This window comes from Monopterus albus, unplaced genomic scaffold (genome assembly GCF_001952655.1).
Source record: "Monopterus albus unplaced genomic scaffold, M_albus_1.0 scaffold62.1, whole genome shotgun sequence".
Taxonomy (NCBI): Eukaryota; Metazoa; Chordata; class Actinopteri; order Synbranchiformes; family Synbranchidae; genus Monopterus; species Monopterus albus.
Window position 1 is genome coordinate 1,778,865 of NW_018127942.1, and position 11,542 is coordinate 1,790,406.

The 11,542-nt window shown below is 39.5% G+C and overlaps 1 protein-coding gene across 1 annotated transcript in view; it reads right to left on the bottom strand.

The window, feature by feature from the left end:
* Positions 1 to 11,542, bottom strand: part of plcb1l (phospholipase C beta 1-like) — a 129,060-nt gene that overhangs the window by 22,479 nt on the left and 95,039 nt on the right. Inside the window, exons 12-23 of the mRNA XM_020603697.1 lie at positions 10,082 to 10,164; positions 9,701 to 9,785; positions 5,183 to 5,357; positions 4,080 to 4,166; positions 3,584 to 3,654; positions 3,168 to 3,264; positions 2,798 to 2,882; positions 1,838 to 1,962; positions 1,521 to 1,675; positions 1,257 to 1,421; positions 672 to 771; positions 90 to 194 (exon numbers count right to left, since the gene is read on the bottom strand). Of these exons, the coding sequence (XP_020459353.1) occupies positions 90 to 194; positions 672 to 771; positions 1,257 to 1,421; positions 1,521 to 1,675; positions 1,838 to 1,962; positions 2,798 to 2,882; positions 3,168 to 3,264; positions 3,584 to 3,654; positions 4,080 to 4,166; positions 5,183 to 5,357; positions 9,701 to 9,785; positions 10,082 to 10,164 (1,333 nt within the window). The remainder of the gene's footprint in view (positions 1 to 89; positions 195 to 671; positions 772 to 1,256; positions 1,422 to 1,520; positions 1,676 to 1,837; positions 1,963 to 2,797; positions 2,883 to 3,167; positions 3,265 to 3,583; positions 3,655 to 4,079; positions 4,167 to 5,182; positions 5,358 to 9,700; positions 9,786 to 10,081; positions 10,165 to 11,542) is intronic.

Here is an 11,542-nt window from a genome sequence, read left to right on the forward strand (position 1 = left end):
ACAACACAGCCTTGTTGTAACACTGAACATGCAGTGTTTTCTGTAAAAGAAAATTTAATTTTTGGTTTAAAAATGTTCACCTGACTTACCTGCAAATGTGTCGGGGACATAGTCCTTTACTTCTACATACACAAACAGAGCAGGCAATGTGAGGGACTGGTTCTTCTCATTCCTTAGTGTGATGTAATGATAGCCTGTGGGATTTTAATAGGATTAATGTCTATCAGTACAGAAGACTGGTGATACCAAAAAGTAGCCTAAACTACATTAATTAAAATTAAAGTGTGCAATTTCAGTTCCTTTATTGATGCCCCGAAGTTGCCTTCCTTTGGAATTTGCATTTCTTTTCTGGCATTTTACTTCCATGTGTTCAATCAATATTTTAAAACACCAAAAATCTCCTGGATTGAATTGAGATGTTTTCAGAAGGCCTAAAACAATTCCAGGAGTCTCCCCAGCCGATCTAGATCTTACATCTATTATTTTGATGCTGCTGCTGCCTTCACGTCTATTATTAAGGCTGTTTACAGATTTAAATACTAATGTACCTTTTGTTTTTCATAACTTTTTGTTTTCTAGCTACCAAAAAATATGGAATCAGTGATCAAACTCAATTGATGCTTGAAAACATTTTGTATAATAAGAGTTGTGCTGAAACAAAACTTGGTCACCTGGACGGATGGCTGACACAGGAATAATACGATGACCAATGAACTTCCCTCCTTCTTCAAACACAGCTATCCGTAATGAAGCAAGTGTGGGTAGAACAACCTGAGGGAAATATATGAAATGCACTCATTATTACATCAAACTGACAAAGCTAAGCTTCTCCAACGTTATAACTTGTATTGCTCAAACTCTATGCAATACATGCATATGTGCAGTATATGCCTATGCATTTACAGAAATTGGTTTTGATCATGTCACCTTCTTGAAGACAATGGCCTCTTCTTCCCAGACAGGGTTGATGGCATTGCCCTGAGATGTCTTGGTCTTGAACGCTTTTCTCTTGGTGTCCACCGGTAAGCCGAACATGTCAATCTCCACATACGTGCCTACCTTCTTATCAGACAGGAACTGGCCTGAGATGATCTGGAAAGGTGTAGATAGAATAAAAAAATAATTGAATGTGCACAGAGACAGAGTAAGCTAAGCTTCTCTAATGTTATAACTTGTATTGCTCAAACTCCATGCAATACATGCATATGTGCAGTATATGCCTATGCATTTACAGAAATTGGTTTTGATCATGTCACCTTCTTGAAGACAATGGCCTCTTCTTCCCAGACAGGGTTGATGGCATTGCCCTGAGATGTCTTGGTCTTGAACGCTTTTCTCTTGGTGTCCACCGGTAAGCCGAACATGTCAATCTCCACATACGTGCCTACCTTCTTATCAGACAGGAACTGGCCTGAGATGATCTGGAAAGGTGTAGATAGAATAAAAAAATAATTGAATGTGCACAGAGACAGAGCTAAACAGACACAAAACAGATCAGCACATATATACACATATAATACCTTCACAGAGAGTGTGTTGGCTACTATCCCATCCACTGTGCTCTCAGTAAAAGGGTCAAAGTGCTTGTCTGGCCGTCTCATAAACTCTGGTTTGAGTCTGTAGCCACATTTCCCATTGTACTCATACATGCCCAGGTTCAGCTGCATGGACAGATCTGTGTAGACAAAAATGTATTTACATGGGTCAACAACACCAAAAAAAAAAAAATTAAATGTGTGAACTAATCATTTTTCCAACAGTGTGAATGAAAAAAAGATTTAGACAATATGAAAACAAATAGAAAATAACAGACATTTCTTTTGCCATCTGTTCTCACCAATGGTTTGGAAGTTGAGCGCCACAAGCTGACAGCCGGCGTTCCAGAAGAGCTGAGGGTTGTAGTTGGATGAATCCACTCGGGTTCCTTTAGGGTAGATCCTGCTCAGCTGCAGCTTGTTGTATCTGAACAGAGCCATGTTAGGGACAAACCAGCATGACATGCATTATGCAGAATACAACCAGGACTACTGCAGCTGCCACCATTTCTGCCGCTGTTTACTGTCTGGCTTGCACAAAGCATAGTTGTATTGCTACTTCAGATTAAGACTTACTGACTCCAAATTACACACAGTTATATGTGTACCGTCTTATTATTACTGCTATTAAACAAGATGAGCCAAAGAAGCAAAGTCACAAGCATAAGGAGTAAAATGAGGCTGGAGGAAAAGAAACTAAACACAGAAAACTCAAATTAGACTTGAACATTATGGGTTATGCTAAAGGCTAAATACACCATCAAATTCTGCTAGAAGCCTCTCTCCAAACATGTTTAGCCTTGTGGCAACAAAATGTGTGACATGGAGGGTCTGTGGACTGACCGATGCTCAGTGTAGCATGGACAGAGTCAGAGCTAACTAGCCATGACAAACTACTGTCAGACCTTCCTTTTCTCTGCTGGAGAGACACTGAGTCTGGCAGAGCTTTGACAGTCACTATAAGCATGTTTATGGGGGAATCTACAAAATACAAAGCAGAGATTTGCCTACTAGGCCCATTACTTACTATAGACACACTTTGAAATCCAAGCATATAGTACAGAAACTACAGTAGCTACAGTACATTTGACCAGAAAAAGCATTCATTTGGAGAAATACAGAAAATATCATCTTTGCTGAAAAATCTCCTATAGCAACATTGTATGCCAACAAAACTCTCTATGTATATGTATACAGCGCAAAAAAAGTCCTTAAGTTCTTTAAGTAGTGCAATCATTGTTCTGTAAACCTGAGAAGGATACTCCACAAACTCTACAGGAGATTTGGTCAGCTGCTCCAAAGCTTTGGTCTCTACAAAGGATGACATCTGGTAGCTGCGATTGATCTCTGTGGGCAAAAATGGTGACGCGTTGATAATGATCTAATGGTCACTGGGCAGACTGAAAACATCAAGGTCTAAATTTATCATAGCTGTAAAGACACTTATTTAAGGCTGTTCTACTGAGCTTGACTGAATATTCAGGAAACATTTAATCTTGCTCATTTTGTAAGCAAATATCTAAAGATGGCATATGTTTTTGCAAATGAACTCCATTTTATCAGATGTAAGCTATATTCAAATGTGCCTCTTGTTGGAATACATGCACAGTAATGTTCATTGTTCTTACATACTTTTGGAAGCCTCGAAGCTGTTAAATTTGACTGGCTGGATGTAGATGACCAGGTTGGACATTTCTTCAGTGGCAAATGCCTCACTGCCTGCTGTACCCTGAACATAAAATCACACACACACAAACATCTGAATGGAATGCAGCACAATGCTTTAACAAAAGCTTTTTATAATCCTTGAAAACAACAATATAGTTTCTAATATAATATGATATAGTTATATTAATTTACTGCTGTTTTTGTACTAAAGTTTATACTACTACTAATAATGAGAAGCAGTTTGAAGACATCAGTAGGAACAAAATGTCTTATCAACTGTGTACACTAGAGGGTAGCATTAGCACGTGACATGCACTTAGCAGACTGAGCTGCAAATCTCCAGTATTAAATGCTTTGACTGCTGACTTGCAAATACACACCTCATCCATTGAGCCCTTTTTACAGTCATCATCATCATCATCTTCATCTTCGCTTTCTGCCTCTACCTCACCTGAAACAGGAGTCACAAATAATTACAGTAAATGAAGCTAAATGTGTATAAATTTATTTTACACTTCCACAAACTCAAGGCAAACGTGGGAGAGATTGCAAGCCGATAACGTTTAAATAAGCCTGTTGCCTCCATTGCAATAAAAACAGCGACGCAAACAAGGCGTACATGGGTTCCAAACAACAGAGTTCATGCACTGAGGAAATTAATTTTAATATTGTTTTGGTCCATCTGACTCAGTCAGCCTCTCTTCCCACATAATGAGAGATCTAATAATGATTTCCTACTGAATCTGAGGTCACATTGACTCATGAAATGAGTTTTAACATTGTAATGGTCAAACTGACCTAGTGTCTAGCTTTTGCACCAGCCTAATAAGGGGGTCTACTAAAGATTTCCCTGAACGTGTACTATGTATGACTCACCGATAGACTTTCTGCCATGTGGCCTCAGGCTGAGCTCAGCACCCTCAGTGGGCTGCGAGGAATCTGCCATCTCCTCTTTGGTTGAACCTGCGAGGAAAAACACTGACTTACTGTATCAACAACAAACCCACATCCTACGGCAACACAAGGTCAAACTGGTGTATGAAGTAAAGCTTCCTTTGAAGCATTGATAGCCTAGTGTTAGGTCTATGTTACATCATACAGTGATATGTTAAGTTTGTATTCTGTAATCGATTTTGAATTATTACTGTATTTATGTTGCATTCTTTATTTATAAAATGTTTTACAACCAACTTAAATTTGTCATAAACAGCCACATGGGTGTAATTTCTACTGGAGATGGGGTAATAAATGTTCACCTCGTTTTTTTTTTTCAAACAACTTCTTGATTTTTATAAAACAAACATTTGTGCTACTACATTTCTTCCACCAGGGGGCATTGTGTGTTACTATAAAAATGAAGTCTGCAGACATCAAGGTAAACTAAATATGACTGATGACAAGGTCTATCATAAATTTACCACTGAATGATAAACTGAACATGCTAGCATAAATAAATACTAGGAAGTATAAACAACATGAAGGATGACTGTACACATCCACATTCAACTCCAGTGCAGGTATGAATGATTAGTGAAAACTAGAACCTGAGAACAGCTGCGAATTTGTAACAATCCATAAACTGGGATATATAAAATGTCATCCTACAGTTATAGTTTAATTTACACCCAGCTGCATGACAACACACTGAAGGCCACTACTGGCTAATGTTTAAGACACCCCAGTGACTAGCAGTGTACAGTATATGCCTGATAGAGAGCGTATGCAACAGCCAATAATACCTTCAGCTGATGGAGAGGGCCATGAAAATGATGAATGATAAACAACAGCACCGTTCCGCTCCAGTGACTGGGTTTCTAGACGACACGGAGGTGCTGGTCCACAGTGCAGATGGACCCAGACGATTAAGCTACATTTTACATCTTAAATATCATAATTCAGCTGTCTCAGTGTGACCTGATGGCTCTGTTAGTGCGATGTGTATGTGTGTGTATGTTTGTGTGTTAAAGGGAACGCTGTACCTGCGCTCGGGGAGGAGGGCTCACACACGCTGGAAGAATCGCTGTAGGTGTTGGAAACCTGCTCTGACAGTTTCTTCTTGGTGCTTCCATCTGTCTTGTGGTATTTCTTCTTGTTCTTCACCAAGATTTTTCCCATCAGCTCCATCGGGCTGGGTAGTGGCACACCAGACTCCAGCTGGAAGGAGTGTAGAAAGAGACAGACAAACAGAGAAGGTGTTTATGAAAGGTTTCTGAAGAATAATGTAATGCTCTGTTGAATGATTGCAGGATTTGTTGGAAAATGGAGACGTGGGATGTTTTCCGTGACCAGCAGTGTGAAAACTGTTAAAACGATGAAGAAAAACATTACCAAAAATAAATAAATAAATAAATCAAGATCCAAAATGTTGCTGCCAGGCTAAAGGTTGCAGTTTGGAGACAAATGAGCTAATTACAGGGGGAAAATGCTGAAGTTGTTTGACTGGAGTCCATCATTTAACATGTAAATTAGCAGTTAAAGAGAAAACAGTCTTATTAAGTTCCAACTTGACTTTGGAAGATTCTGCTGAGTGTAGCTTTCTGCAAGGATCAGCACTGAACATAACAAAGTCTGTTGATATAACAACTCAAAAGTTTACACTTTCAACATTAAAATCAGCTTCCTGGGGCAAAAGTGAGCATTAAATACAAACACCACCTCTGAAGGGAGATGGCTGGAAGTAGGCAGATCTCTGATTTATTCATGGGGTACACTGCTTTTGGATCACAGTGTTTAGGGATATTAATAATGTATTGCTGAGAACGTCAGCAGTGATGTACAATACACACACAAAACCACTGTGTTCACAGCTTATCAGCTCTAAACAGAACCAAACTAAAAGTGTTTGCTACTTTTCTTACTTTTACTCAACCTTTTTCAAGAGCATGAAAACAGTGATACATACACCAGTCTTACTGTAAGCCAAGCTTTTCCTTCCAGTAACCTACTTTCCCAGCTGCCACACACCACACACACTGTTCTACTGCTGTTGCTGGGAAGTAATAAAACAAAGCTCCTGTCTGCCTTGGCTTTACTTAAACAGTTCCACTTAAATGGAATCAGTTAAACACTGGATGCGTTAACTCCACTGAAACACACATTTAACAGATTAAAGTATAATTTACTTGGATAGATCCAATTAAGCTTTTTCATATATCCCCAAACCTCCGTTGTAAGGGCATCAGTAGTACCAGCAGAGGCAGCAAATACTCAGCTCACACTCAAAAGCAGACACTGATTAATGGTGAAATGCAACCCGATAATACTTCTCAAACACTCTACTTAAGTACAGTGTTTAGGTATTTGTGCTTTATGCTACTTTACAGACTCAGCTACTCATTTATATTGTATAGTAAAATATTATTACAAGTAGCAGAGTAGGAGGAATGCTATATGTCTGGCATTAAGGGTGGGGATAGATAGTAAATACAAATAAGTGTTAGCCTTAGATGCTAGCTCCAACAGCTTATGCTCACTGCTCTGCCGACACTACAACCCAACTGCCTTTCACCAGTATGAGTGCATTTGCCAGTTCTGGTCTGTCTGCAGCTTAAAACTAAGCCTCAACAAGGCTAAACAAACTGCAAAAAAAAAAAAATTTTTTGTACCCAACATATTTTATGTTTATTCAGCGGTTGTACAGTAATGAAAATGTTTTAGCAAAACAGCCTTCATCAAGATAATGAATGTAGTAAAAAGGCCAATAAAACAAGCTGTCATGGCAAATCCAAGTTTTAAGTAATTTCAGGTATTTTCTGTATTTATTCACTTTGGAAAGAATAAACTGTGTGCAGTTAAAAAAAACATTGTCAACATTTTCTCTCGAATTCAGTGCAAAAGGCAGCTTTGAGGAGTGAAGACACAGGAGGAGCTTGAGTTGCTAAGAAAAATGTAATCCTCTTTGTTCTCACCCTAGGCTCAACTGGAACCAATCTAGCTTTATTACCCTATCTGCCTGTGCCCCTATGGACTAAAGGAGTTGATATCCCATTTGATATGTTGTATACACGGCTGTCTCAATGCCGAAGGGGAGTGGTTGTCATTGCACTCACCTTTCTCAGTTATTACATGCTCAGTGGTAGAAATCAGATTCCTCTTTCTCTCCTTCTAAATTCTCCTTTGGCATTTCTCTCCTCATATTTCGCTCTCTTGCTCTCCTTCCCTCTGCCACTCCATTCTAAATGCTTTTCCAGCATAATACTTCAATGTCAAATCCAGGCAAAAGGCTGTGATTCTCAGCAGGCTGTGTCTACGCAGCAGCACTGGAGGAGCGCTCTGCGTTTGTGAGATAAAGCTGCATCTCACTGCTGGGAACTTTAGTTGCTCTGTACTGGTACCAACAGGTACATGACTTCCCTGGTGAATAGCACAAAAATAGTAGGTGGTACGTTAAAGTTCATACAGTATGTGTGCAGGACTGTACTTTATGTATGGTAAAGTTTTCCTGTGTACAACAAATACCACGATCGATGTCTGAGTGTCTGCGCGAGAGTTTGTGCGACAAGTGTCTGCATTTACCTCACGTAAGCACCTGCGTCATTACACACAAAGACGCCACAAAGAGACAAAGCAAGCTTTTGACTGGTAGCCATGGCAACAGAGGAAAGACAGATAAAGGGCTGCCAAGAAAAGCCACGTTTAGATTACAGTGTAAAACACTTCCATTTAATCTTACACTGCAGTCTCTCCTATTATAACAGGGAAGTGATGCAGGGGAATAAAAATGATAATGGGATTAATCTTTAAATGTTGGCTTCCATGGCATGTAAACAGCCACAGGTATGTTTGTATGTGTGATTGAAAATGAGAACCAGAGAAAGAGAAACAAAGTCTAGGAGGTCATTTAGCATGTGCCGGGAGTGACGGAAGTAGGAAAACCAGTAACAGCACATTTTGTCAGGTGCTAGAGGACATGTCAATATGTCCCTGAATGTGAGAAAGTCTTGCTGTTTATTTTTATTTGACCTTTATTTAATTAGGTAAATCCAAGTGAGGCTGGCTCCCTCTTTTTTGAAGGGAGACTTGGCCAAGATGAAAAAAAAATTACAAGTTTCAGACAGGACAGTACAACATACAACACACAAATTCACAATACAAAAAAAAACAGGTATCAATATATGAAAGCTTAAATGAAACGACTGTAGTTGGCCTCATTACCAACAATGATGAGGCCAACTACAAGAGTGAGGTATGCCAACTGGTCCAGTGGTGTAAGATCAACAACCTCTTCCTCAATGTGGGGACTTCAGGAGAAAACCTCTAAAACATCCCCCACTGACCATTGATGGTGCCGTAGTGGAGAGAGTGAGCAGTACCAAGTTCCTGGGGGTGCACATCTCTGAAGACCTCTCCTGGACCAACAACACCACATCACTGGCCAAGAAACCTCAAACAAGCCTCTACTTCCTCCGCAAACTGAGGAGAGCCTGTGCCCCACCCCCCATCGTGTGCTCCTTCTACCGGGGCACCACTGAGAGAGTCATCACTGGCTGCATCACTGTGTGGTACGGAGGCTATACTGCCTCCTGCAGAAGGACTCTGCAACGCATAGTGAAAACAGCCAGCCAGATCAGTCCCACTCCAGCAGACTTACAAACAGCTTCATCCACCAGGCTGTGAGGATGCTGAACGCTGTCCATTACCTCCCTCCCTCTGCCCCTGGACCATACCCCACCACAGAACATAAAAAGACATAAAAAGACTGCCCCTGCTGTTTGCACAAACACAATACATTCCCCCTTTGCAAAGTCATATGTGAATCTGCCGCTGACTGTCTTCTAACGTCATAATGTCGATTTTTCTGTTTGTCCTGCACATATAGTGAATTGACAACAAAAAAAAATCTTGATCTTCATAAGTTAAAACAGTGTTATACAACAAGTAAACAATAACTTGTTGTAAACAAGTTATACAACAGCTTTCAATATTAAAAAAAATGTGTTACAAAAAAAAAACATGAAAACAGGGCAGGAAGAAAGGAAAAACTATGCGAACACAGAAATATGTAATTAAATGTGTGCAATAATGGTATTCAGTGCATTTTCAAGAATTTTATGTGGTAGCAGATTTTATAATGGTCTATGTTTATTGTGTGTTTGTGTGGGAGCTACAAGATGTTTGAATTTCCCTATGAGAATGAATGAATAACCTATCTATCTGAGCATCTTATCTATCTATCTATCTATCTATCTATCTATCTATCTATCTATCTATCTATCTAACCATCTATCTGTCTGCCTGCCTGTATATGTGTCTGTGCCTCCTGAATGTATCTGGTTACAGGTGGCTGGCTGGGCAGCAGTGCTCAAGGACATTTTGCTGAACTCATCTGTGTGATAATGACTGTTGAATCCCTTGCTGCTGGCCATGTCAAATGTATGTGCGTGCGATGCAAACAGAGAACAAGAGAGAGAGAAACAGAGGGAGAAAGGCACAAGCCTGAATGTGTGTGAGCATATACATTTGTGTTTGTTATGGGTTTGAGCATCTTATGTACTCACAGGATATTTCTCCAGAGGTTCTGTCAGTAATGCATCTCCAAATATTGAGCGACAGTACTCTGCCATTTTAGCCTGCTGCTTTGGTCTGGGAGCCATCGAACACACAAAACACACACATACACAGAGTTATGATTTCTTCACAAAATATCACTATACACTGAATATATATGTTACTGCTAAGAATCTCCTTGGAGCATTTAAAAACCAAATGGACCAAATCAATGAGAACCTTCCCCCTATAGCTATGCAGTTGTTTTTATAGACTGATAAAAAACAAACTGGCTGACTGGGCTTTGCTGATGTTGGACAGTATTCACCGGTAAGGCTGACTATCATACTGTAGCTTCTGCACTCCTGATATGTGATGATCTGCTGACTTACGAGTCTACGTGGTTCTCAAAAGACAGGATGATGGGGAAGGGTGAAGTCTTGAAGGCACACTCTGAGATAGCCTCAATCACCTCCTAATAACAGAAACAAAAACAAAATTATGTTCCTACTGTAGGACAGAACGTTGTGTTATTATTTGAAGAATATAATAGACATTAAAAACAATGGATTTCACCTTTGGTTTATGTGAGAATATGATGTAGACATTGCAGTAAACCTTTTGAAACAATCCTGAGCTCATATACCAGTCAGAATGATCTCTATTTCCAATGTTATGATTCTCTACATTTCCTATAGGAATGCCTGATAGCCTTTCCACTGAGAACATACCCAAACATGTGAAATCAATACCTGTCAGAGAAACTAACACTAACAGTGATGAAATAGGAGGATACATTCCAAGTCCAACATGTCTTCTGGCTGTATGACGTTACAATCTATTGTAGCTACTAATGCTGGAAGACATCTTTCTGGCTGTGTATCAGAGCCAGTGTATGTATTAGTAACATTGGTGAGTGAATTTCTTCTGTAACTATACTGTAACTGTGCAGGGTGTCAGTATGATGGTAAAGTTGCTAGTTAATTACTGGAAGTGTTTTCCCAGTAATTTATGTCCCGTAAATTTCAAAGTATGTTCAAAGAAATGAGAGCTGAGCCGTGGTGTCACCGCACAACTCCACTGAAGACAGTTCACCGTGTGATATCAGACGTCTAAGCCTAAGTCAATTACACCATCATTAGCCATCATTTACAACAGTGTGTCATTTCAGTTAGTGCCTTCATTTCCATTTGCTCCATCTCTGATAAAAATCTTCGTCTATAACCAGCCATCTCAATTTGTCGCTCTCTTCCATCCTGTCTTTCACAGCTCTTCTCTTTCACTCTCACACTAATTCCATTAAGTTTGTTCTGTTACTCTCAACAGATCAAAATGTTCTTATTAATCAACCCACCTGACACTTCATCTGCCCTGAGACCTTCTCCGGCTTTATAAAGCAGGTTTTTGTTTTCTCTTCTCCCCCTCTTCTAAGATTTCAATCAATTCAGCACTTCTCTTTAAGTGCTGAATTGATTGAATTATCACTAACTCACTTTAATAGCAGAAGTTTATAGGCAAACTTTCAGAGTATAAAACATTATCTTAGTAGTCTTACACATTCTTTTAATATAATTGCTATTTCTGAAACATGGATTAATAATGTAAGGGGAATGGATTTTGACCTTGATGGCTATGACTTGGTATGCACAAACAGAGAGAATAAGATGGGAGGTGGTGTGGCCTTGTACATAGATAAAAACATTTGTTATAAGAGAGTGGAGAAAATGTTAAGGGTGGTGGACAATTTGCTGGAGTGTGTGACTGTAGAAATACTCGTGGAAAAAAAGAAAAATGTTGTAATAAGCTGTATTTATAGAGCACCTGGAGCCAGCATAGAAAAATTTAATGACTGG